This window comes from Nipponia nippon, unplaced genomic scaffold (genome assembly GCF_047370975.1).
Source record: "Nipponia nippon isolate SJK-2023a ecotype South Korea unplaced genomic scaffold, ASM4737097v1 scaffold_4, whole genome shotgun sequence".
NCBI lineage: Eukaryota > Metazoa > Chordata > Aves > Pelecaniformes > Threskiornithidae > Nipponia > Nipponia nippon.
Genome location: NW_028262358.1, coordinates 9,460,983 through 9,488,034, shown reverse-complemented (window position 1 = coordinate 9,488,034; position 27,052 = coordinate 9,460,983). Strand labels below are relative to the sequence as shown.

At 42.5% G+C, this 27,052-nt stretch overlaps 3 protein-coding genes across 4 annotated transcripts in view; 1 reads left to right on the top strand and 2 right to left on the bottom strand.

The window, feature by feature from the left end:
- Positions 1–2,145: 2,145 nt before the first annotated feature.
- Positions 2,146–10,314, bottom strand: DNAAF10 (dynein axonemal assembly factor 10). The gene is made up of 8 exons (XM_009472148.2): positions 9,991–10,314; positions 9,066–9,166; positions 7,836–7,966; positions 7,281–7,382; positions 5,869–5,984; positions 5,387–5,521; positions 3,807–3,904; positions 2,146–3,053 (listed from the first exon to the last, which is right to left on the bottom strand). The coding sequence occupies exons 1-8, from the start codon at positions 10,183–10,185 to the stop codon at positions 2,846–2,848; spliced, it is 1,086 nt and encodes a 361-aa protein (XP_009470423.2). The 5' UTR covers positions 10,186–10,314; the 3' UTR covers positions 2,146–2,845.
- PNO1 (partner of NOB1 homolog) lies at positions 10,289–15,846 on the top strand. Its single transcript, XM_087774407.1, has 7 exons — positions 10,289–10,598; positions 10,759–10,908; positions 12,805–12,888; positions 13,570–13,630; positions 14,404–14,521; positions 15,033–15,103; positions 15,569–15,846. The coding sequence occupies exons 1-7, from the start codon at positions 10,419–10,421 to the stop codon at positions 15,634–15,636; spliced, it is 732 nt and encodes a 243-aa protein (XP_087630533.1). The 5' UTR covers positions 10,289–10,418; the 3' UTR covers positions 15,637–15,846.
- A 1,520-nt stretch (positions 15,847–17,366) lies between these two features.
- The window catches only part of PPP3R1 (protein phosphatase 3 regulatory subunit B, alpha), a 39,808-nt gene continuing 30,122 nt past the window's right edge, over positions 17,367–27,052 (bottom strand). For both annotated transcript variants that reach the window (XM_087774409.1, XM_087774408.1), the window contains 4 exons: positions 25,280–25,456; positions 22,933–22,992; positions 21,808–21,992; positions 17,367–19,561 (listed from right to left, as the gene is read on the bottom strand). In XM_087774409.1, coding sequence (XP_087630535.1) covers positions 19,514–19,561; positions 21,808–21,992; positions 22,933–22,992; positions 25,280–25,456 — 470 coding nt within the window. In that variant the 3' untranslated portion in view covers positions 17,367–19,513. The remainder of the gene's footprint in view (positions 19,562–21,807; positions 21,993–22,932; positions 22,993–25,279; positions 25,457–27,052) is intronic.

The following is a 27,052-nucleotide window of genomic DNA, read 5'->3' as shown; positions in this document are numbered from 1 at the left end:
TCTTTTGGAGGCCCCTGGAGCTTTAAGAAGTGTTGTTTATTAGTTCTTGCTCTAATTTGTGTCACCATCATGTAGGCTCACTAGGAGCTCTCCCTGGAGTTGGCTTGTATAAGGAAGGGACACTTTTGCTGCAGGCCAAGTACATAATAAAAATGCCACCAAGAGCCCAGTCCTGCACTCAGAGTTGTTTTCCCTCTCAGGTACCTATACTGAGAGCTTTTTCTTCCCTTACTCTGTGCGTGACTCAGGATTGCTATTAAAGACAGAAACCATATTTCCACAAATTTCCGCTGCCTAGCATACCTGTCAGCAAGTATATTTTATTTACAGCACAAAGCTAATGGAGACCATCTCCGAACAGTGCATTTTAGACTCGGAGCACTTGAATTGATTCTTTGAAGTCCACACCCCAAGCTTTTCAAAGCAAGCTGCAGCCAAGATGGCAGAGCAGTAGTTCCCCCTATTCCCTCCTGCCAGGATGCACCCTAAGAGGGACAACATTTAAAATAATTTCAGAATATGCTCACAGCATGACGCTATGCACACAAGCAGATGGGATTACTTGTGTCAAAAAAAAAAATCCTATACTAAATATTACACTTGAAAGCAAACCATCAAGTCTTAGGGAAGACAGCTGGATCTCACGTATCTTTGCCCTCCACCAAATATTTAGCCGACATCCCTTGAAAGAGCACTTGCAGGCCTATGTACGTCTAACGTACTACACAACCTGCCATTTGCTTGCCAAGCCAGAGTGAAACCTGCACATACACCTGCACCAGAGGTTAGCACGGCATGTTTTTGACAGATGGACAGGCCTCGTTAGCCCTTGCTCAGGGATCTTGAAATTCTGGGCTCAGCCTTCGCAGCTCTGGTGCCAGCCCACAGCACTGGGAACCTTCCTCACCAGGGCACCCCCATGGTTCTGGCCATGCTGGGGCACCTTCTCTGTCCCAAGCCGCTGGGAAAGAGGCACCCTTCACAGGGGGATGGGTTCCTTCTGGTCAAACCTAGGGGCTCCTTTACTGGAAATAAAGTTCTGTTACAGTTTCAGATACCTCCCAGTTTGTTACTATCAGTCACTGTGCTTTCATCCCTGCTGGCCCTTGCTGAACCCGAGATAGAAGAGACTTACATTTGAAGGCAGGCTAGAGCTGAGGATCACTGACCTACTGAACCCATGGACTTCCACAGACGCATTGGGTTTGTGGTCTATTGCAATTTTCCTGCTGGCCCCTCTCTGCTACAAAGGCATTAATGATTTCTCCATTCCCCAAGGTTTAAGGTATAACAGCCTGTGAGCCTTTTCTACCCACAGGTGCCTGCTCTCTTTTTCCTCAGCTGGTTTAATCAATTGACACAGCCAGGAGTTAATAAGGACAATTCTGTCTCACTTTTATTTAGCTGGAATCTGAGATCAGACAAGAAGTCTGAGCCTGAGCACATCACATAGTGCCAGGTTTGCAGCCTTAGTGTTGCCCTTCTGCTACAGCTCCTCACCTCTCCTTTCAATCCAGTTTCCCGTTCTACTTTCAGTAGTCTCTGGCTTCCACACTGCTTCCCCCATTTGCCACTTCCCCTACCTTAACCTTCGGTATTTGGCCGTTTCCTCTTCCTCCTGCATCTTGCTTGGGCGCCAGCTGGTGGCAGGCCCAGTACAGGCATAAGGCCCTGGTGCCTCTCTCTCTGCAGAGCAGCCTCTGGAAGGTCAGGCTTGATGCACTGCAGGTGACTCACCTGTATTCACCAGATACCAATTCCTCATTCCGAAGCCTAAGAAAACAGAGGTTCTTTGCAAATGGCCACACAGGTGCTTTTTGGTCGTTAACCTGGACAAAGCCGACATTTTCCCATCACAATCTGGTTTGAAAAATAGTTAAATACTGAAACTTGCATATGCACATACAAGTCAGCTGACAGCTAATACCAGACAAAGGAGTGACAAATGAAATCAATAGAGCTTACTGAAATTAAGAAAGCCCCCACCATACATCCAGAAATAGAGGAGAGTAACTGGATGTGCCTGCTAAAAAGAACTGGCAGCAGCACACACTGGTAAAGTCAGAAAAGAAACACATTGGAAGTAAGGGGAATTATAAAGAGAAGTTCAGGTGAAACTATAGTAACAAAGCTACTTTGTTCGTATTAAGACATCACTCCATACAATTTTATTTGTAGAATACCAAGTTACAAACAGATGTAAAAACAACAGAACATAAAAACTTGTTACGAAACCAAACTAAAATAATAAAACAGTGCATTTTGCTCAATGGTTTAATTTCAATACGATCTTCAATAAAAAGCTTACTCCATTAAACCTGAATATTTCAGCATCTATTATAGCTTCTATAGTGTATTAAAGAATCCTAAGTCACTTTAAGAAACATTCTAATTAACGTACCCGATAACACGAAGTTTCTGTGAGGGAGTATACAGTAGTTTCCATTGCAGGAATGCATACGGACAATACTATATATAATAAAGCCAAACCATTTAACAAGTGTGAGCAGATTTGCACTGTGATTAAACTGAGCACACACACAATTTAAAGTGATTTCTGAAATTACAGGTTGCGTTAACACAAAGGCACATTTTATTTTAAATGTAAATTCACATTTCTAGAAGGTAAAAGTTTTGTGCCCAGGCAACTTGAAGTCATTGCGGCACAATCAGTCAAACAGCTCTAAGTGCATGTATCTGAACTTTCAATAGAAAGATCTGGTTTCTATTTCTTTAATCCAGTTTTAATACGGGAGAAATTAAATTAGAAAAAGGAGGGCTCTCCCTCCTATATTTACAGACTGCAAACTATATTGCTTTCTCATCAGAAATTCTAGTTTTCCTGTCAAACTTTGTTAAGCTTCGTAACTATCAGCACCCTCACAGTTTGGTCAAAGGCACCACAAACACACAGTCCCTTCTTGTCAGGGCTCCAGTCTAGGCTAGAAATTGGCTGCGTGGACAGAGTGACATTCTGCAAGAGGCTGACTGAACCTGCCACCCCCATCTCGGCTCCTTCAGAATCCTTCTTCGAGCGCTGAGCTGGGTACTCACTGGCAAGAAGTAAAGAAAAGTAAAACATGCACTTAGAATTTACTGATAAAAACACGTTATCCGTTTTATTTTAAAAAGAACACAGAGAAGGGTTTCCTCTGTTCTCAAGATAAATGTCTTAAAAATAATGACTAATTATATCCAGCTGTATCCACACTGCATACTTAGTAAATATGTCATGAAAGAAAAAATGAGGCAGGAAGTTTTGGATCCTGACACCTCTCTCCTACAGCCCTTCATTTTTTAACTGTTTGGCTTGTGCCACGGGCAAGAAAATTTCATCTCAGCTATCCCTCTGAAACTTAATGCACCTACTTTGCATTTAGGATGATTAAATTATTTTGCCATGTAATGTAAGAAGATGTAAATTTAAGAATCATTAAAAGTCCAGGCTTTCAATATTCTTCTCAGATGTAACTGCTACTATATGAGAATTTTAAGAAATAATTTTCTTCCATTTATCACCTTGTTAACCAAGGATATTATTAGATCTTGATTATGTTAAGGAAAGCGACAAGGGCAAAATTCACCTGTGCTGTTGTCACACTCTTTTAGGGATTAATTCAGGATTCCAGATCAAGTACTGACACTGAAATCACCCTTTCTACTGCATTCGTAAGCAATAATTTTAACTAGATATTCTGAGGCTGGAAGCAGGACCCTACTCATAATTTTCAGGAAGATTCTTTCTTAAAAGAATAAATGGTTGGTTTCTTATTCCCCATGTCGCAGGCTGGAGAGTGATCACTTACTATTTCCAGAGATGAAGGCTGCCAGCTCCTCCACTGGTCATAAAAATATCTCTGTTCTGTGGTAGGTGCCGAACCTGCCATATGGTAGATTTTTGCGCCTAATAAAAAAAAAAAAAAAAAATCAGCATTGTACAGAAGTCAGTTACAGATGAGCTTCACAAGAAAGGACACAGAATCTTAAACGGCAATCACTTGTATGAAGGGAACCCGGCCTTCTCATGGTGGATATTGGAACTTCCCTTCCTCCAGCCTTGCGACCTGCTGCCACAGGACCGGCCAGTTCCCACGCAGGAGAAGCCGAGTCAGGCCTCCAACGCACCCCATTCTTCCGCAGGGGTAAGGCAGCAGCCCGACCAAGGCTACCACTCACTAGTACTTCAGCTTCTTCGGGACTGGCCATGCGAGCAAGGTGAAAGAGAGGTAAAGTAGCTGCATAAGCCTGTCTTTAGGAACTGCTCTAGAACGACAGGAGTCTCAGGCTCTTAGGTGACACAGTCACCACAAGGTTAATGTCAACGTCTGACATCTCTTAAAATCATTACTGGAAGGGACTATACTACAAACACTGTGCAAACACAACAAACAATCTACAAATCAAACTTAAATCTCAGCTAGGGAACAGCAAGATCACATGGCAGAAGAAATCACTTAGGGAAAAACCCCAACACACGTACTCTGACTTAGTGCGTATCTGTCTGAAAATCTCCAAAAGGAAGAGCTTAAAAGCAGTTAATGAAAGATAAGAAATTCCATTTTTGCATTTTGATTATTACAAACACTAATTCAGTAAATACTTTGTGTTATCTAATCAAAGTACTTCCAACATCTTATCTGCTTTGCATGGTTATATGGAAACTGGTAATTTAAAGATTATACGTTGAAACTCGGCTTTTTCTAATTTAGGCAGTCCTGGAGAACTTCACCACAAAAGTGCCTTTTCTCTGATTACCACCAGATTTTGTTCACTAAAAAAAAACCAAAAAAACTGTTTTATAAAGAACTTAAACTAATGAATGCAGTGGTCACAGGTGGAAGAAGAAAGGTTATAAGAGTTCTCCATATTTAACAGCCTCCAGGCCACTAAGTCTCTCTTATATATCCTTTCACTCACTCTCAAAATCCCAGTCTCAAATTGTTCGGTTCTGAAGAAAAAATAATGATTTCTGTGTCTCATATGACATCCGGTGACTGCAGAATGAAAAGTGTTTGCAGAGGGCTCACTTTGTTTTGGGATATATTTAAGATTTGAATCTGCACGCTCATCACAATTTACTATGGCCTGCAATAAACGTGACTCCCAGACTACAGGCACAGCTGAGTGCACAGAGGTGCAACTGCAACAGGACCCAAAGACCAGAGAAGCCCAAATATTGGGTTATAAAAACGAAGAAACCTGGGTGAGTGCTGGCAGCTGGATGCACCTGGGGCCACGCCAGCCACGCTACCGCACAGCTTGTGCCCCATTAACCTGGGCATCTATTACCTACCGAAGACAATAGTTATAGACTATAGTTATGTACTTTGACAGCATATATTCAAAAAGTTTGTCTCTTATTAAGAAATTCTCTATCTCCCCATACCTTCTCTGAAACAGAGGCAAAACCTTTGGTTGGATGCTGAGTTCTCATATCGAAAACGTGAAATTTTCCCTCAAGCGATGTGGCCACTAGCTTGTTCATATTTACGTCTTTTCTGTCAAACTCCACACTGCAAACCTGGAAATATAAAAAAATACATTCAGCCTTGAAATTTAGCCACTGCTAAAAAAAATGAGGGTTTTGTGAGTTGTAAATATATATTAATCATTGGTTATTTTTACAATGGCAACATCACCAATTTGGAAATAATAAAATCATCTGAAAACATGAATCCGCTGAAAAATACCCCATGCTATCCAGACCAAGAACTTGAGGGGTACAATTTGGGGAACTTAAAGAAAACGATTCCTTGGTACAATCTCAGCAGAAATGTCTTCTGGGTAAATTTCAGGTAGACAGAGTCCTTTTAATTTTCCCATCCTGCATAGGAGCTGGAATGAAAAATACTTTTATGGTTTCCTTACCCCATTCTTAATGTTGGTCTCCCATCGTAGCGACATGGTTTTTAAGTCAAACAGTTTAATGTCCCCATTGTCATATCCAGCACATACAACACGTTCCTCTTGATTGTAAGCATTGCCTGGAGACAGAGAAAGAATTCATCAGAATACAGAAACCCTCCTTAGTCTGTAAATTTCAGACCTCCTAAGCCTGCAATTTCAACTTACATTTATGCCAGAAAAATATTACTATGGGGATATTAAGATTTAATGAACAGTCTGGTTTTCAAACCTGAAAGGTACAGAAAATATAGCTTCAAAACTGGCAGTCTGTTTCTTTTAAAAAGATGAACAAAATTCTTATTCCCCCTGCCAAGTACTGCCTAAACTGCACAGGCTAAGTACTGCAGACTTTCTTGTAAACCTATACAAATACATTCCTTCTCTAAATCTTCACATGCTATAAACCACGCTCCCCAGACAGCACCAGGGCAGAAAGCAGTTCCTTAACCAGCCTCTCAAGCATGAAATGTTAGTGGGACAAGGAGATTTTTCTGCAGACGCAGACCTATAGGGAGGCCCTGCGCGTTATCATGGCCATCGCTAGACAGATGCAGAAGCCTGCCTCCAAAAACTCTCAGCTGACAGGATCGAGGAAGCACATCAGTGTCTGAAAGAAGTTAGCCCAGAGCACGTAGTTCAAGATGAACCTGGCCTTGGCTCAAGTGCCAGTAATTCAAAAGAAAATCGAAGAAAATATGAGGCCGCTTTTTTCTCCATTCTTCAGAGCAGAAGGCAAAGATATCAATAGCAATGAGCATTACAGTTGCACCTACTTGCCAGAAACTGTCCTCTCCTTACTATCGATTTTGTTACTATAATCCATGCACTTATTAGCAGTTTGTAAAACTCACTCCCCGACTCTGGAGGCAAAAATGGAGCTAATCCAGAAATACCAGCTTGCGTAGAACACAAGCAGCTTGTTCTCTCTTGAAAAATGCAGAACACACACCAAGCATCTCTGGTTGCCTTTAATTAGCATTTAGCTTCAAGGATCTTCTCTTAAGTTAATGCCTTAATGCTTGATAGTTAGACCTATGCAAACAACAGCGACTGGTTCCTTGTGCACTGCAACATTTACACTCCTTCAGGACAACGCAGTTGGATATACTGTTTTTACATTCCTAGGCATAGGAATACAGCTTGCACAACTGATCTGTGCAATGATTGACCAAAGGTGATAAGAGAACGAGTCCAAACCCCAGCCATCACATTTTCTTTGGAAAAAACGCAGAAATTTGACAACGCTGAAAAGCAAAACCTGCTACTGATTGGTCCACACAAAATAAACTATTCCATAACATCCTGAAATACTTTGGTAACTGTCAAAGCACAGTCATATTAGAGGGAGCAACGTTTATAATCTGAGAAATTACCAAATGCTACTGTCCAGCAGTCTCTTTTGCTCTCCCCCTGTACAGGTTCCATATTAGCCACAGGAGTATCTTTCTGCCTCGGGTCCCAGACCTTCACGGTTCCTGCAAAAGAAGGACAACGGATTTTGTATTATGGATACACTGTCACGTTGCGTTCATCTTCCCAGGGAAGGCCTTTGCTTTTCAGCCTCATCATTCAAAACACAGGAGCATCTCTTTCAATTCCAGAAAGCCAGACTGCATTTAGCAGATAGAAAAAAGTAAAACACAAATAAAGCGAGAGTATTTGTTAAGGATATATTTTCTCTAGCTGATATTTTGCATTTGTTCTGTTTTGTATTCCTTCTGTCCCACGCTCGGGGACAACAGTGTAGTTTGCTTATCTACAGCTTCTAAAAGAATTAGAGAAAATTCAAAGATTCAAGAGACAGTGTACGAAGAACTAGTTGCAACAGATTTGTAACTAGTTCAGATGGCAGGCTGCGCCCGGCCACTAAAGCTTGCAGACTACTTTCTCAGAATAACTGAAAAGACTTTCAGAGTTCACTAACTCACCATCTCGACTGCCAGTCACAATTTCTGGTGCACCTTCCCCAATTCCTAAGCCACCTACACCATCTATACTGTTTATGATTTCCTTATGACCTTTCACAGAATACACTGGTATTTCAGGAGCTTCTAAATTCCTAGGCAAGAAAGAAAAGAACAGATAATGCGGCATTTTCCTTGACACTCAGGATTTGTATAAAAATGAGAGGAAACTTGAGCACAAATTATATAAGCTCAGATTAACAGTAGGAACAAAATATGGCTATCACCGTTAAGAACCACGAGTCTTTGCTTGATTCCTTCTTTGGCTACTGCTTTAGACCGGTCTGAAAGTTTTTGCTCCGTTCTGGACTGTCCTGTTCGTAAAGGCGGTTGTGGGATTCACCACAGCAACCCTTAAGAACCAGTTTTTATGTTGGGCTCAAAATGCATCGCACTACAGCTCAAAATACTCCAATTAGCTTTGCTTTCAGTGAGTGCATAAAACGACCTTATTCGCTCATCCCCACCTAGCTCTGCCTGCTGCTCTTCAGCTTCAAATGAAAGCTGCATCCAACTGCGGGTTCTTTCCCGCTGATTCTTATCCTTCGAGAATCCTTGAGAATTTTATTTTCGATTTCAAACAGTGACTAATCCATGTCATTCTTGCTGTTCCACCAAAATAGAACCCATAGATCCTTGGCAAGGGAAATATAATAACAACAACAACAACAACTATAATAACAACAATAACAATAATAATAACTATAATAATAATAAACAACAACCCCCTTTTTACCCTATAACTTTATTTGATAATCAATTTATCTACACAAATTAATTCTACAAATCATTCAGGGACCTGAAAAAACATTTGAACCGTCAAGATTAAAAACATGTATTTAATCTAGACATCAAATTTGGGTTGAACACCACCTCTTATTTGTACTCATGCATCCATTCAAAAGCCTCTTTTCAGGAGAGGGCCTAGCAGAACTTGAACAGGTTTTTGTAGCTGCGCACAGAAGACGCAAGCGAAACAGCACTGAATTAAACCGTTCTGCAGGATTTACGCGGTTTGTACAGAACCGGCGGTGTTCCATCCAATGCAGCAGCCAGCAAAGCTCAGGAGCGGGTCGCAGCCACACGCAGCACAGAGAGCGTTTTATACGAAAGCCAGCCACGCACAGAAACATTAGTTCAAACAGACACATACAACATCAAAGGAAAAGGCTTCCAAAGAATAGCCGTGCTTACCATATGTTAAGGTTTCCACCGAAATCTCCTGTAGCCAAGTATCTTTGCTGCAGAGATGTCGCACCAAAAGTTCCACATTTTATAGGTTTAGCCTTTTCAATCTTTTAAAAAAGGATACGTTCTGTGTCAGCACATGGACAAAAGCAACACAACCACAGACTGCGGCGGCAGTTTCTTCAGAGTCCACGGGTGGCAGACTGCAGTGAAACGTACGTAGGATATTTGGCGTAAAATACAATCAAAACGCTACCAAAGGCAAATCGCATTTTGTGTTGATTGCTTTGTGCACAGAAAAGCAGAGACGTAACGGTCTTAAAAACCCTCTCACCTCAGCTTGCTAACGCTACTCGAGAGGCTGCTGTCTCTACCCATCTGCAGACACAAGGCGGAGGGAGCCCCGCTCTCCCCGGGGAGGGGGAACCGAGCCGGTTTGCAGCTCCCGGCAGCAGCGCCTCCCCCCGCCGAGCCACCGCAGCTCCCGCAGTTCGTCGGCTTGTGGCCCGCGGGGGCCACAACAAGCCAACAAGTCCCGTTGGCTTGTACACCTGCGGCGCGGTTACCCCTGAAAATCAGCAGATCCTCGGAGGTCAGTTGGGGTTAAAAAGAAGAAAACAAAGCCCCCAGAACCAACCGCAACCGGAGCCCAGCGCCTCCGCCTTTCCCTGTAACGCAAACCATGGCAACAGACCAACGAAGGCTAGCGTGAGCAAACGGAGCGGCAGCAGTTGGGGGGCAGCGACTTTAACGCGCAAGCCAGGCCCGATACCGTGGGCTTCTGCTAGTTCCACCCCCACCCAGTCCCGCTGGCTCCGGAGAAGCGCCCGGGTCTCCCTTTTCCTCGGGCTGCGGCCCCATCGCCAGGGCAGGGCCTGGCCGGGGACCGGCAGGCTTGGGCCGAGGCGCCCCCCGCCCGCGCGGCGCTCACCTCCCGCAGCAGGGCGAGGCGGCCGCCGCGCAGCTCGTAGAGCTGCAGGACGCCGGTGCCGCGGGCGGCGCTGCCCAGGCAGAGGAGCCGCGCGCTGCGGGGCACCCACTTGCAGTCGAACAGGGTGTAGTTCAGCGCCTGCTGCACGTGCGCCACCAGCTGCGGCCGCTCCAGGCCCGACGACGACGACGACATCTCTCTCTCGCCGCCGCCGCCGCCGCCCCGCCGGGGTGCCCGTCCCGTCCCGTCCCGTCCCGTCCCGCCGCGCTCCGGCACCGCCGCGGGCACCGCAGGAAGCGGGCGGGCGGGGCGGAAGAGGCGGCTGGGCCCCTTCCGGCGGCCTCTGAGGCGGCACGTGGGCTCGCGCTGCAACCGTCGCCCCGCTCCTCCCCGCGCGAGCCCCTCTAACGGCTTCCCCGCCCGTCGCCATGGAGACCGAGGCGGCGGCGGGCGATGGCGGCTTCACCAGCGTCTCGTCCAAGCGGAGCCGGCGGAAGCGGCGGGCGGCCGCGGCCGAGGAGCCGCCGGCCGGGGCCGCCATGGACACGGCGGAGCCGCGGCCCAGCAAGAGGCCGGCCTTCCCGCCGGTGGCCGCCGAGGCGCTGGGGGTACGGGCGGGGGAAACGCCGCGGTGCCGGGAGGAACCGAGCGCTCGGGGCCTGAGGGGCCGGGGCTGCCGCTCCGGGGAAGCCGCGGGAGGCCGGGCAGCCCGCTGGCCCCTGGAGCGGCGCCCGGCTCCCGGCCTCACCACCTTCTCCCCCCCGCTAGGCTGGGAAAGCCGAGATGAGGAAGGTTCCTGTGCCGGCCAACAGGTACACTCCGCTGAAAGAGAACTGGATGAAAATATTCACGCCTATCGTGGAGCACTTGCAACTTCAAATCCGGTTTAATCTGAAAACAAGAAACGTTGAAATCAAGGTAAAGAGAGCTCCTCCTCCTGCTTTCCCAGCTAACACCCGGCACGCAGGTTGCTGGTTCCGCGGGGCAGAGGCGAGGGAAGGGCTCTAAATCCCCCGTAGTGCTCGGGAAAATGGCAACTGCGTGCCTTCACCTAGCCAGAAACCCCTCACGGGGCATCAAACCAAAAGCGGTCAGTTATCGCTTAGAAACGAGTACTTAACGTAAGTAAAGTTCAGAAGTGTTAATCTCTTCTAGAAGGGGCCAGCATAAGCTGGGGGAGGGTGGTTCAATTTTTGTAGGAGAAGATTATGTGCTCGAGAATTAAGGAAGAAAATGTGTTAGATGTGCTTTTGGAATGCAATGTTTTCCAGATATTTAAAGCTACTAAATGCTTACGTGACAATTTTGAGTTAACGGTGTCTTTTGAGGGGGCCGCCAAATCTTCTGATGTCTTTTGTTTGTGGCAGAAGGGCCTGTAGTTTTTGATTTTTCTTTAGTGGATTGCACTGAAATAGCTTAGGGTACAGATATCTATATATAATTGTAAATCTTGTAGATGCTCATTCTTCATTCTTATTCCCGCTCAGGAATATTCAGAGTAGCTGTTTTGAATTGTATATCCACAGCTCATGCTACGCCTTTGACATACGAGTTACTGTATTAGCAGTGTTGGTCTATGAGATTGTATAACGTAATGGTGAAAATACAGACACCAACGGTCATTTTGCTTCCTAGCCTTGAAATCTTACCTCAGGTTTGATGGCAGCAACTAGAGGAGGAAAAAAATGTATCATTAGTGACAAGTTGGCCAGCTTATTAGGAAAGGTGAGAGACCTATCCCTTATTTACACTCCCTGGGAATAACCTGAAGGGCGGAGCAGGAACACTCTTGCAATAACTCCACCGAATAATGACACAGGTGAACAACCTGGGATTTTAACACCGCTTTTTGGGACGGAATGGTGTCTGGTTGAAGAGCGGGTAGTCGTGTTCTTGATCAAGCTGACTGAATTTTGTCCATGTCTATCATGAGTATAAAACAACTGAAAACTTTGAAATGAGTTTCTGTCATTTCTTTGACACGGCGTGGAAGCTGTAAATGCCATTTCAGAATGCCTTTTATCTATTCCAGATGTTAACATAATTAACTTCCTTAATTACTGTTTCCTGCTTTTCTTTTCTTGCAGCTTCAAAGACTGCTCTTTTCTAAGTTGTCCCTGTTAGGATCTGTGAACACAGATGCGCACAGGCTGTTCCCCTGGTGGCAGAGGAATGCTTTGGCCCAGTTTTAAAACATGAGCTGAAGAAATGCCCCCTGGCAGCAAATCTTGTGGCCTCTGCTGGGGACACACACACACACACACACACATGTATAAAACTTAAACACTCCAGCACTTGCTGATGTGTCAGGTCGATTTGTTCCTGTTCCAAGTTTCTTGTTTCTCTCGTCCCATACGTTTTATTGAACCTGTCCGTGTTTCTGATCACCTGCTAAAACATCTTCAGGATATTGTCATTAGAATAACTTTCCCTCCTCAAGCTGTCTCCTGCCATCCTTCTCTTTTGTTCTGCGTTGCAGTTTAGTTTGGGCTTTTTTGGTCGGGGTTTGTTTGTTTGTTTGTGTTTTCTTCATAAAAAAAGGTTCTTCTTGGCCACCGGTGGCGGGGATTTTCAGCAGTTTCTCTTTTCCCTCCCCTCCAAACACAGGCTCTGGTAGTGTTGGTGCGTTCTTGTGGCTGAGGGTCAACATTATAAGGAAGCACAAAGTTACCGTTTGGGTCTTTCAGTAAAACATAATATAGGAGCATTACCCAAATATGGCTTTTTAATGGTTAACCTTCATCTCTCAGATTTTTCAACCCCGGATCCTATTTGCATGGTCTTAATTTGCAAACATAACTTCTTGTCTTGCAGACTTGTCAAGAGACAAAGGATCTCAGTGCCCTAACGAAAGCAGCCGATTTTGTGAAAGCGTTTATACTTGGCTTTCAAGTAGAGGTGAGTCTCCCACCAGCTCGATTGCGAGATTGCTTGAATTTGCTTGCATGAAGTCTTTGGCCTCTCTGCAAATTACAGTAAAAAAGAAAGAAAAATCTTTAGGTGGTTTTCTAGAAGTAAATTTGTTTGAAATTGTGACTGGAGTGGAAGTCTGATTTCTTAAGCTAATGCAGAATAAAAAGGTAATCTTCAAACAGCACGTAATTAAAATTACGAGATGGAGGAAATACTTAATGGTACGTGAGAGGCAAGCAGGAAATTCTATTCTGTCTGGCTCTGAGGTGCTCTGCGTATGTAGAGACTGTTCATTTTGCTTTAGTCCCAGTCAGTAGCCGTCAACCTGTTCAAAACTCAAAAATTCCTTAGAGGAAACAAAACCGCTTGTTGCAGTATCGTACAGGCTGCTGGCTGCTGCAGCCCTGTACTGACTTCACTGGTATCGGTGGGTCCGCGGTGAATGCGGGGGGTCTAAGCATTTGCAGCGTTCTCTACACAGAAATAAATGCTTATATTGCTATTGAAAAAATAGCCGATCTGACTTCAGCTGACTGTTGTTTGGTATGTTAAGTGGGGAAATGCTACTGATGGTCATGTTTGTATGTGTAAAGACAACATACAAGCTTGCAACTCTGCTGTGGTACTGTAACAGTCATGCCAATAACCAATCTCTTAATATTTTAGGATGCTCTTGCTCTCATCAGATTAGATGATCTTTTTCTAGAATCATTTGAAGTTACGGATGGTGAGTAGTTTCTGCTGCAGTAATCAGGTAGTTGTGTGTACCATCTGCGAATGCATTTTTTGGGTTCCCCCCCTTTACTTGTGTCACTTTTCCCCAGGGATCAGGAAAACCTTGATGCCAATACACAGAATTACTGTCTAGGCACTGGCAGCCTGAAAGGGTTGTCATTTTGGCAAGATGTCCCAACCACCCCCCCCAACCCTTCAGCCTTAAAAGCATGTCACTTGGTCAGGTTGATTGGATTTTTCTTGTCACAGTGTAAACGTTGTTTTAAACTTAAAGGTGACGTGGAATGTTTTGGGGAGTACATCCACTCGATTTTTATACTGGAACGGGCTTTGTTCCTCCCACTATCCTGACAGCGAGGGGTGGGAAGTACGCAGCAGCAACGTTTATTTTTTCAGGTATTACTAGGACTCCTTGGAGCAGGCTCTGAGGAGAACAGCACCTACATGTGATCTGTTTCATTTCTGCGGGTGTTAACTGTGCGCTCTCTGCCTCTGTTTCTTTCCTCAATCTTAACTGCTCAGTAGTGAAGAGAATGCCTTCCGCTGCAGTTCTGTACGAGAATTTCTCTCTGATGCCCATGGTCACGTACCACTGGCTGTGATTTTCACTTCTAGTCATATAGAGGGATACAGATACATATATATTTCACCTATAGTGAAGTTGCTTTCATATTAAAATGAGTTATTTCCAGTAACTTGAACAAGGGAAGCATTACAGAAATACACACCACCGCTGTTTTACTGAGTGTGTTATTCTCGTTTTAGTCAAACCTTTGAAAGGAGATCATCTGTCAAGAGCAATAGGGAGAATAGCAGGGAAAGGCGGAAAAACAAAATTCACGATAGAAAACGTAACCAGGACACGAATAGTTCTTGCTGACGCGTAAGTATTGACTGACTTCCTTCTAGGCAGAGCACAGTCCCTAAATGAGTCCATGTCCCCTTCCAGGAACTAAGAGAACTTGAAGAGCAGTAGTAAGACAAATGATCTGAGTGTTACTTTTAATGAACGCTAACTGTTTGAGTGTTTATTTGACAGTGTCACCAGCACACCTAGCGATTCTACACAGCCTAAGAATTCCTTCCTATGAATAATCAAAGTTGAACCCACCAACCCTGCAACAACATTTTCCTCCTGAAGCTGCTACACTGTTAAATTTGCAAATTGTAAATCTAGTTTATAAAGGATTTAGACGAGCACAGGTGGGATGTTGTAGGTTTTCCGATTTTGAGTGTGTGGGGTTTTTTAATTACAACTGTGGAAAAGGAACTGGTACCCTCATCTGAAATTCCAAGTTTATCTCTCGCCTCCAGCTTAGATGGTTTGTTAACTGTGTAATCACAGGGAGGTTTTTTTCTCCATTAACTAATGCTCCTTTGACTGCTTTTTCCAGGAAAATTCATATTTTGGGATCTTTTCAGAACATTAAAATGGCACGAACAGCAATTTGCAATCTAATTTTAGGTGAGTCCTGTTATCTCATCTTCTCCATTACCTATAAATAGGTCTTGCAGTCTGAGAAACTGCTTTCTGTGGGTCTTGCCTTCTTCCCTGGTGTGTCCACACCTGTGTCTGGGACCAGTAGCTTGCTGGGAGTTGTCATGTTGCCCTTAAGAGAAGGGTTTGGGGAAGCAGCAGGGAGCCCAGGGCTTGGTTTCTGGCTCCAAACCCCTCTCCATGGCGCAGGCGGAAGATTTTCTGGTTTTTGCTTTAGCTGCAGCATTCCCCGAGGAATTTCCGAATGCACTGCCTAGAAAGCCAAAGGGGCAAGCCACGCCAACAGCTTAACTCTGCCCTTGCAGTAACCTTGACCATCCAAGCACCCCTGGGCTTGTTCCTCCCCTTTTAACACAGACACGAGAGGAAAACTTCTGTTTCTGTGACACACATTATCTTGCTTGCTGACTGAATTTGTGCTTGCTTCTGCAGGAAGCCCTCCATCAAAAGTTTATGGCAATATTCGGGCAGTGGCCAGCAGAGCAGCTGAAAGATTCTGAGCTGCAGCGCGGCTGCACCACCAGGACTGGGAGCCGTGGTTTCGGCGCGCACGAGAGGCTTGGAGCTACGCAAGCACTCGGTCTTCCGCTTGATTTGGAAGCCCAGAAAGCTGGGACTGTTTGTGCAGTCTGATTTCATTCACACTTAGTGTTTCTGTATAATAACTTTTCATTAAAAGTTATTTTAAATTGGTTGTGTCTGTATCAGAAGTACGGGTACCTGATTGTACTTAAACTTATCCTCACGCAAAACCATGCTTCATTACTGACTTTGTGAACATCAAAGTGTTACAGAGACTGCTGTGAGGACTTCAGAAAGCCTTTGAGATGGAGCCTAAAGGAATCAGCATAGTTAAGTGTTCATAACCACACATCACGGAGCAGCGTCTTCCTGGAAAAAGGAAGCGTCAACTGGAATGCAAAGTTCAATGGCAGGCTGCCCAGCGTATCTCCGCTAGCGATGGGACCACGTATCACTAAAAATGGTAAGACGACAGAGGTAAAGAGTATATTTGAACTTAATCCTGGAATCTGCACCTATATCGATTTTATTTTTTTTTTAATTCTCTTGCAAATGATCTGCAAGGGCAGCCCAGTGAAGCCAAGAGCTTCCAGGTTAAATACGTGCCAGCGCACCAGAGCAGAAACTGTAAAGTGCCATGTCTCCTCCTTAAAATGCTACATGTGTGCAAGAGAGTAGGGGGAGAGATGACAGAGCCCAGCCACGGTCCCAGCCTGACTTAAATGTGGGCCCTTTTCTCCTGAGCCCGCCAGCCAAATTTGTTACCAAGTCTCTTGCAAAATAATTCAGTTTAGGTTTGTGAACGAAAACAAAAACTGAAATGAGATTATCAAAACCACTAACAAACGGAGTAACCATTTCTCTCAGTGTTTGAGTTTCCAGCGCAGCACTCCGCAGTAGGGGATTATTATTCTAGCCACATTCATTCAAGCCTTCCGTTGCTACGAGATTTAAGACTTGCCGAGTTACCCGAACGTACAGCTCTCGAGGTGTATAGGGGAGAGCGTGGCCGTTTTGAGCAGCTCAAGGTAAAACCAGGCACCTTCCTGGTCAGCGCATTTTCTGTTCGTTGGTTGCTTCTGTCATTTATCTCAATGAGCTGGAAAGATAAGGGGAGAGCGAAGCAAGGGCCCACAAAAGTAATCTACTCTTTGTTTGAAGGCAGGTGCACACCGATAGCGACTCAAGGCAGTGGAAAGGAGAGGGCAGCACACACAGAAGGCTCAGCAACTGCAACACAAAGAGCAACAGCGACCAGCCTCTGGGAAGGACAGACCTCCTACAGGGAGGACTGGTTTCGCCAGCAGAGGTCTTTGAGACCTCTTTCCTTGAGAAAGAAGCTGCCTTTCATTCCCCACCTACACTAAGAGTAGGGGTTATTTTTGTTTATCTTGTTTTTTAAGCCACCTTCACTTACCACAATCATTCTGAATGCAGTAGGACTTCAAACAAGGTATTTTATCCCATTTGGACATGGAGCAAAGAGAACCAGATGTGGCTTTAAGAAAAAAAAAAAATACGTAAGTGGTCTTGAAACACTGAAGTGAAGCCTGGAAGTATTCGGGGGAGTCTGCACCCTGTACAGTTTTTCAATAAATCTTTATAATCGGAGGGGACAAAACCGATGAACAGCAGGTTTTCTTTAGAGCAGGGTGCAGAGCTGCTTGAAGCTGAACAGGAAAGGTCTAGGTAAGTACCGAAGCCCAGCCAAGGTTCAAATATTTTATTTTGTATTCGTATAGTATGAAGGTTTTTATAGTTCCCACAACATATGATGTAGCATGCAGAGGAAAAACTAAACATTCAACATAAATCATTTTTCCCCACACAAACAAACAAAAAAAACCAACCAAAAAAAAAAAACCCAACAAAAAAGCCTCATCCCTCCCCTTCCAATCCCCCTAAGGAAATAACATTAGCACTAATTTCTATAATGCCGGCCAAGATATGCACAAGCAAGTAAGAGAAATCGAAAGCATTTGCTAAAATGTTTGTAACAAATACTTATGTACAAAAAATTCACAAAAGACTAGTTCCCCCTTGAAGCAGAGCACATGGCAGTTGACACTGGAACAGATGCAACCACTGGCTGGGATTATAAGCCACGTACTGATCCAGAGGAAGAAAAGTTACATGTAGTGGAGATTTTTGTTTTGAACATTAACATTTACCAAAGTTTGGCAACATTATCTTTTAAATTATGCAAATTATGTAAACAAGAGGAACATTTCAAATCGATCTACATGCAAAACTTCATGTCATGCAAGGACACCAAGCACCTGGATTTCTCTCTCACAGACAGAGCCCATGATGTGCAGCACTCAGTTGAAGGAACAGCTATGGCAGACAGGTGCTCGATTGAAGTAGGTTCAGACAACCTGCGCTTTCCACTGCTGATTATAAAACAATTGGTTTTTTAATAGAAAAACTAGTATACAGGAAAGATGTACTGTCCTAAAAAAATCTAGCAAATGTTTTTCTTCCAGCCAATAGTACCATTGCAGAAAAGGGAAGGGATGATATAAAGTTGTAAAACATGGCTCGCTACTTTTATATCACACAAATATATCAAGTTACCATCCGTTACAAATTATGATATGGACAAATCTAGAAAAGAAAAAATTCTCCGGGCAAAGGCCCGCAGAACCGCAAGAGGTATAAATTTAGATAGTGTGAAGTTTTCCTCCTCTATGGCATAGGTTAACAAGATTTTTTCCCCCTATATGAATCCTATATACATATATATATATAAAATATTACCAGTTATTTATGCTACCTGCAGTATTCTTGAAATGCAGAGGGGAAACTATCATGGTTGAAAGAACAGAATTTAAATGGCAAGAACATTTTAGAATCTAAGTACTGTATAAAATAAGTAGACGGGAACCCTGCACAGTTATGTCGATCCTAATTTCCTTAAGCTAAGCACAAGAGAAAATCATGAATGCGTCTAACACCTTGCGCAGCTGCATCTAAAATGAATCCAGAACAGCAGAGTCGCCTTAACTTCAGGACAGCTGTAACTGCTCCGCATTCCTAGGCGACGAAATCTAGCGGCCGTCAAAGCATTCCGCAGTTACTGTGTGCGCGCGAGGGCTAGTTCTTGGCAGTAGCGTTAAACTATATTCTCATATTAAGTAGAACTGTACTAAGTTACTTAGCAAAGAGACACAGTCCCTGGTAATATATTAACAGGTATAAATAAACTTAGTCTCCTGTGTTACAAAAAATGTAATTAAGGTGAATTAATAAGAAGCAATGCTTTGTCAGCCAGTCAATATATAGAAACATCTGAACAGTCACAGGAAAAGGAAAAGAGTTGACCTAACACCCAGTTAAAATTTTACATTCTTCTACTATATATATAAAACTGTGTGAAATAAAAGTAAGGATGTATATCCATATATTGAACTGTTAATATTCTGCTTGGCACTTTGTACTCTAGTTTTGTTTCTGAATCAAGTATATTAAATTAAAGCCCACCTAGCTACTACATATAGAAAGCTACATATATATCTATATATAAATACACACACACATATATATATATAGATATTTCCTTGTTATAAAAGATGAAGAAAAATAAATTAAAAAGCCAACCCCTTCCCTTTCTCCACCACACTGATATGCTCTTTCCATCTTTGCTGTCCTTCAGACTTTAAAGTGCTACACTGAGTTATTGAGAGAATCAAAGTTCAATAACACTTAGTTGGCTTCATGAGGCTCATGTTGGAAAATGTGGCTTCACAGAGAAAAATACTTCCATTTAAATACACAGAGAGCATTGCTGGACGTCTTGAGCAGATCTTCAGAGATGGAGAAGAAAGCAAAAGTGTTGGGTGGTGCCCTACAGAGTCACACATCTACGACCATCTTTTTGTGGATATCTAGGCCTCCTACAACCTGGGAGAAAAAAAATAAGCGCTCGTGAATAGATGAGAACGGGAAGTTAGCAAGAATACAAAGAACGCACCTTATTCAGAAGATGCATTCAGGTCAATCGTAATTACAGCACTTCCCCGGCCTCCCCAAACTAATTTACATTTCACGAGTACTGTGTGGTATGTGAATGAATTATGTATGAACCAAGGCAATTATGAGAGTACCATTTACACACTCAAGGGCTTGAAAAACAGCCTAAGTTACACCATTTGGGCTCTCCTCCCCCATCTCATCTTCTGACCTTGTATTATGTTTCTGCACGTTCAATGAAATGCTGACTTGACTTCTACAACACCCTGTAAAACCGTGAGAAGCACAGGGCCTTAGGAAAGGCGGCAGCGTTTCCGACAAAACTGCGTGCACCCAAAAAAGAGTTACAGTGTTCAAAGGTGCGCAGTCCATGCACAGAGAAGGGAAAAGGAAAGGTGCGATGTCAGAGGAACTTTTTAAAATGCGGAAACAAAATTCAAAGACCAAATGGTACGGCCAAATGCCGTATTTTTGCAGACAGATGGCACTTCAAAGAAGGTAAAATGCAAGAATGAGAGGATAAGAGATTGTAGGAATGAAAGGGGTCTTGTCATGAGGCCAACAAACACTGAAGAAATTAAAAGAAACACAGAGGAAAAATCAACTAGTAGTACAAGACAGGAAGTCTGGGCAGAAGCCCAAGGACAAAAGGAAAGAGAGGGCAACATCGTATTCTATGGATGGCTGGAAGACAACAGCCCAGTGCAAGAAATAAACAGATATTTCACTAATCTAGGGGTCTGCAGCTCATTCCGAGTTCTTCGCAGATGACCACGCGTTTTCACACGATGCCACAAAAATAAACTCTGCCAAAAAAACCCACAGACAATAGAACCTTTTTGCTTTAATAGTTTGGGGGAAGGCAGATTTTTTTGTCCCCTTTTTTTAGAACTTGCATTGATCATGAGTATGAACAAGTTATGTTTGAACAGAAGTTGTAAATTCAAAGAGTAGGAAACAAAAGCAATGCTTGAGTGCCTGTCGACTCAAACTGTGCCACTCAGGTGTACGCTCATTAATACACCATTTAAAATTAATGTGTAAACACTCATTATTGCAATTTTCAAATGTTTCAATGTGTCATTTACTTGTTTTTAAAGAGAGAAGAAATTTAAAACTTGCTGTCAACTAATTAAACAAATACACAACATGGGTGAAAAGCAACCATTTCAAGTCTCCAGCGCTACATTCAAGCATTCTGCTCAGCAATACCCAAAGAGTTTTTAAAATGCGCCTTGCAGCTGGTTGTGCCTTTTCAAGAGCAGCACTTGAGGGCTCGCTCTCCCTCTAACTGACACAAATCCGGCTACCCTGGCCTTTGTAAAATCCCCACGTTCCGCAGATGGTGATAATCTCCCCAGGCTCTCTCCACAGCCTGCGAAGATAAACCTTTCCAAAGGGTGACTGGGAGCAGACACCTAGTTTAGAGATGGGGAGATTAACCTGAAGTCCACCTCTGGAACACACCTCTCCCCTCCACACACCACCCCCGAGAGCGACACTTCTTGGAAGAGAGGTCCGCTGTGATGTACTCCGGTTTTACAGATGGTTTGAAGCATTTTCCCCCCTCGGCAGACTGTACCTGCCTGCCACCATGCCTTGATTTTTTTCACTCAGTGTATTCTATTAAGCAGCTAGAGACATTTAAGACAACTTGAAAGCGCCGTTTCTTTTTGAATCAAAACTAACTGTTGGAAACAAGGACAACCAGCCTCCTACGACAAGCCAGTCACTCGCAACTCATCTTTAGAGCTATTTTCTATCGACACAGAGACTGGAATCCAATGTACATCTTCATGTCAGGCTAGCATTTTTGTCTATAGATAAAAATAATTAGGACTGGTCTTGTCTTTAGTTTGTCATGAAATGGCACAGAAATTACTTTGTAAAGGGTGCTGTGCTCTGAACGAAGCAATCTTCTTCAGGCACGCTAGATTCAATGGGAAAGCCTGCAGCCTGAAGGAACCTATTTTCATAACTTGCTCCTACGTCATAGAACACGTTGCTCTACGGGAAGCTGTAAGACAAAAATACCGTCTATAATAAAGCTGTGTCAGAGGGTGACTGTTACCAGGTCAGAAGAAACACTCGGCTTTTATAATCTTACCCTTTGTACTGTTGAGCATTTTTCCTCCTTTTTAATTCCAAATTCAAAGTTTACTTTAGAGGTTACTTACAGCACAGAATTCTTCAAAGGATATTCTTCCATCACCATCCTTATCTGCATTAATTATGGTTTTATCTACAATTTGCTGTAACTGAGTGTCTTTGAGATTGTTCCCAACCATCATCTTCAGCACTTGGAAGAGCTCTCCGTTTGAGATATAACCATCTTTGTCCATATCATAAATGCGAAAAGCAACTGCAGAAGTAAAACATATATATGTAAAACACACACTTTCACATACACATTCATGTGCTTTGCCTTAACAATAAATGATGACACAATCCTGCACAAACTGAGAAAAATACTGCATTTTAAGTGAGATTTCCAACAGCCTTTCAATTTTGTTCTGAAAAACATGAAACATCAGAAACAATACAATGAATGGTGCTACTATCGAATTTAAAAGAAAAAAACCTTACTTTAGAAATTTCAATCGAGATTGTTTTAGCACCAGCGGTAAAAGAACTCTATAAACACTGAACTGGAAAAATCTTCACCACCACAAGTAAAGCACCCAAGGTAGCGGCTCATTTGCAAGCAGAAAAAATTACAACCTTCCAAGGAACAGATGAATCAAAATCCCACCTGGTTACGTTCCTGCAAGCAACCTGGCATTGAGACTGAATTTATTTTTAAACATTTCAGTACAGCAGATTTCTGTCCTAAACCTCTATTATGTCTTAGTTATTAAAAGCTACACCCATGACTGAACCTATCCCTTCCCCACTCCGAAAGCCTGGGTCATGTTGTGTTCCTGAGATGCAGTTCTCAAACAAGAATTTTGTGCCGTTCTACCGTAGTAGCAAAAAAAATAATATTATTCTTATGCTCCCATAAAGCAAAGCACATTGCTACACAGTTTTGTGAACTAAGTATCCTTAATTTCTTTTTTTTTTTTTTTTAAATGGGAAGCAACTGAAGATATTCAGAAGGCAACCCCCACAAACATTCCCCACAGAAAAGAGTGCTGGCAAATTCTTCACACAAGTGACAATGTGTGCAAAAGCTTACGATCCACCTTCCCGATTTCCCACTTTTTAAAAAAACCTGGATTTGCTGATTTCTCAAGGTTAACTAACAAAAGTATATTTTTGAGGATCAAAAAATTGTCGTTAAGGAAAATCAAAATACTTACACCTCAACTTCTGTTCCTTATCTCCTTTGACACTGAACTGGGAGACTCCTTCTATAAATTCTAAAGAATAGAAGACAGACATGCAAAAAGTGTATTTCTTAATAAACCAAGGAAATCAACATTCAGAAATTTTTAGAAGCTGTAAAAATAATTTAATTACCCTAAAATCTTTAAAATATTTTCTACCTTGTGACACCAAAGTCATTGATACTTTAATGTTCTTTAGCGGGAAGCACTTCAAATCCAATACTGCGCTCACTGAACAGACTTGTTCACACCAGTATCTAAGTAATTCTGAACTAGACTTTTACCAGAATCCGATATAAAACTCCATCAAGATCTCTCCTAAAGCTCCTCCAGCGGGGATTCTAATTGTACAGCTCCTCTCAAGACTGGTTTCTCAACTTGAAGCAAGAATTACATCAAACTGAAAACTGCTCTAAAATAAATTCCTAAAAAAAAAATATTAATCTATAAGAAATGGGGTAAAAAGAAAACTTACACTGTTTAACAAAGTCATTATCCCACAAGCAATCTCTTGAGTTGCCAAAAGAAAAAAAACCACCCAAAAAACAAAAGCAAAACAAACAAAAAAAAACCCTGGCAAGTGACGTTTCTGGATGAGAGCCTGTAACCAGACTTCCTAGAGCTTTGGGTGGTAAAAAAATGACAACACTGCAAAACTGCAAGCTAAACTACGGTATAGAGATATAACAGAAGTACAGCAATATAGGTTGAAAGGCCTAGTACCATTTCAACAAGTTTTTCTTTATTTAAAGAATTCCTGTATGATTTATTATTTTTTTAATTATTTTTTTCCACCATTATGCTTAAAGATTAATCTAAAAAATGTTTAGGTCTTTCAACCAAAGAATGCAAGTTTTCTCACACTAGTAATTTTCCTTTTCATAGAATCGCAGGAAGGTTTGGCTTGGAAAGGACCTTTAAAGATCATCTAGTCCAACCCCCCTGCTGCGGTAAGGGACATCTTTCACTACATCGGGGTGCTTTAAGTCCCATCCAACCTGGCCTTGAACATGTCCAGTGACGGGGCATCCACAACTTCTCTAGGCAACGCGTTCCAGTGTCTCACCACCCGCATCATAACAGATTTTTCCTTATATCCCATCTAAACCTACTCTCTTTCAGTTTAAAATATTTCCTTTGAACTTCCCTCTGAGACAGAAATAAAGAAATTAAATGAATCAAACTGGGCCAGATGACAATAGAATTCATTGCTACTTCTTGCAGCAGCACCATTCTCCTATACAAAACTGATTTTGACAACTGCCTGTTCCCAGCCAAGAGGAACGGGTCTTGGTAATTATGTTGGTCACAGCTCAACGTCACGTACAATATACCACCATCTTTCATCACTGCCTACTTTTCACAAGAGAATTTTGGACAACATTTAGTGCTTTGGAAACTGATACCAAGAAAGTCTCCAAAACTCAATGTTCCAGTTACACTGTAGTTCTCCCCATAGAAATGTAAAGGGTTTTGTAAAGGGTGGCAGCTTTTGTATCTTAACATTTTATTTCAACTGTCAGCCTGTCAATAAAAATTGAGATTTAATAACTTTCTCCAAATAAAAAAAAAAATCTCAAGAAAACCTGATTAACCTTTTCTAGTCGTGAGCAGTAAGAGATAATAAGTATTACCTTGAATAGAAGTTAGACTTCTTCACTTCTAAGGGTCAGTGACTGGTTTACATAAACTAGTAATGAAGATTTTTTTAACCTGCTGGCCCTTTCAATCAGAAATATTTGAAATAAGTCTAAAATTTTGGAGGAATGTACTACATTAAACTTTTCTTTTTCACTTAAATTGTCTACCTAAGATCATAAAAAAAAATCCTGTAAAGGAAGTATCAACAGAAAAATCTGGACCACCCTCACCGTTTAGAAAACTACTTTCAAAATACTCCAAACGAGGGCTCTGGATAACATTTGGATAAATACAACTTACACACGGACACACCAGACACAGTTCACCTCACTTTTTTCGTGGTCTCCTCAGCTTAAGAATATACTTCAGATAGCACCACAATTAAGAGTCTGAATTAGTGTACTTTAAGAGATGCTTAATGAGTAGTCCTAAATCAGTATGACCTGGACAGCTATTACTAAACAATCTGCTCTTTTAAGCATTTCGTTCTGGAGGGTGTTGCCCTAATGCACCAGAAAAGCCAGTTTTACTGGTATTTGGTTTCACTAGGAATTAGCACCTTATTTTGATTAACAAGTTTTCTTCACCCCCCCTTTCTCAGCTGAAGCAAAATTTGAATTCCAAAGCTCCAGGAATTCCGATAAAATGCCACCACCTGTCACAAAGCACTGTGCCTTACCTTTGAAGTCCACTTCTCCATTTCCATCTGTGTCAAATATATCTATTACTCGCTGTACTAATGGGTTCTGTTGCAATTCAGGTAAAGACATGAACTCTTCCACACTCAAAGAACCAGAGTTGTCCAAATCAAGCTTCTTGAATCTCTTTCCTAGTCGTTTTATCTCATCAGCATCAACTGAAAGGAGAAAAAAACCACCTCTTCTCAGCAAGGCTTCAGTAAACCCTTTGCCAGTTAAACACAAAGCGGATTCCTTCATTGCTTTCCTACCAGAACTTCTACTTTATTACAACTATTAAACACTCTCATGGAAGATTATAAAGATAACGTCAAATTCTGAGGACAAATGCAAGCCTTCTCATTTCATTTAAAATAAACCTTACCTTTTTTCCTCCCTGCACCAGCCATAATACAGTTAGCTTTGTGACTCACTGAATACCACATGCTGACACAACATTTTTAAGGATTGAGAATGCTTAGCTAGTTCTTAGTCAGACAGCTCTTACAAATACCAGGTATGAAGTAATTAAAAGAGAGACCAAGTTTTCTTTGAAGGAGCTAGCATTATGTTTACACTAGACTAACATAATAACTTAGAAAGACAATAATATTAGTAAACGTGTTAGCAAAACCAGTGCTTCTTCAGCACACCAAACATACGACATCTCCTGGGATACGTGCCAAGTTAAGCAGGTTAACACAGTCCCACTGTTGACCAGTTATCACCCACCTACTCAAAACATCACCCAGACAGACCCAAGATAATTTTTTTTTCTCCATCTCAAACAGGAAAGGCATACCTGTAGCCATGACCTGCACACATTATTTTTTTTTTGTCCCAGAAATTAAAGCAGATTCGGGTTCTGCAGCAGTACCACTTCATCTATCCTCTTCAAATTTAAAGAGGACCTCAATTAGAGCATATACCTAGTACTGTACTTTACACCTCTCATTTTGCCAGGAATAGACCAAATCCGTGAATCCATAAGCACCGCTAAAAAATCTTGTGCTCTGTCTGTTATTGCTGAAAACCTTAGAAAACTTTCCCTGTAACAACCTGAAAATTCCCTATCAGCAGCTTGATTTAAGAGACCACCATTAGTTCACAAACTGCTCACCATGTTTGGGTATGAAGGAGGAACTGAGGTTCTTAGGAAGTCCTAGGCAGCGGCCAGCACACAGCAAACCACAGCAAATGTATCTTACAGAGCCTGAAGCTTTCGCACTCCCCATACCAATTTCTTTCCTAACATGAACAGCCTCCTCAGCATTTCTTAGCTCCAATAGTAAAAGAAATTTTTTCTTAACTTCTACAAGGCACATACATACCACCTGATCCCCTTTACATCACATTAATACCTTCTTAGGCTTTGGTAAAAGTGCAGCATAAAAACAAACAGCACTTAGTCTTTCCAGTACATAAGGTCATGCGTTCAGAGCTTTATGTTTGGAAATCGTAGCCGATTCAGAAATGAGTAACAAACTTCCACTGAAATTTCTCGATATCCTTGTCTAAAAATGAACCAGACACAAATTCAGAGACACACACAACTGCACTATTGCAGAATGAAAGGGAGAGAGCACTCCAGCAGTCCAGAAGGACAAGATTATTTTCTGTCAAGACTCATTTTGCCTGAATAGTAAATTCTGACATTCTGCAGCTAGTCAGTCTGGGTAACTGCTTGCAACTAGAGAGACAGAGGGCAAAAAAGGGTCGATACTCCCAGAATAATCTTCCCTTTGCTGTGCCAGCAAGTGACAGATCTGATTCTG

What these genes read in the sequence shown, in the direction of transcription:
- PNO1 (XM_087774407.1), top strand. Translation starts at nt 10,419, where the DNA reads ATGGAGACCGAGGCGGCGGCGGGCGATGGCGGCTTCACCAGCGTCTCG. An exon ending in ATCATTTGAAGTTACGGATG is followed by an intron (nt 13,631 to 14,403) that starts GTGAGTAGTTTC and finishes TTCTCGTTTTAG; the next exon opens with TCAAACCTTTGAAAGGAGAT. An exon ending in AATTTGCAATCTAATTTTAG is followed by an intron (nt 15,104 to 15,568) that starts GTGAGTCCTGTT and finishes TTGCTTCTGCAG; the next exon opens with GAAGCCCTCCATCAAAAGTT.
- DNAAF10 (XM_009472148.2), bottom strand. Translation starts at nt 10,185, where the DNA reads ATGTCGTCGTCGTCGTCGGGCCTGGAGCGGCCGCAGCTGGTGGCGCAC. An exon ending in TGTGACTGGCAGTCGAGATG is followed by an intron (nt 7,383 to 7,835) that starts GTGAGTTAGTGA and finishes CTTCTTTTGCAG; the next exon opens with GAACCGTGAAGGTCTGGGAC. An exon ending in AGCCTTCATCTCTGGAAATA is followed by an intron (nt 3,054 to 3,806) that starts GTAAGTGATCAC and finishes ACTTCTTGCCAG; the next exon opens with TGAGTACCCAGCTCAGCGCT.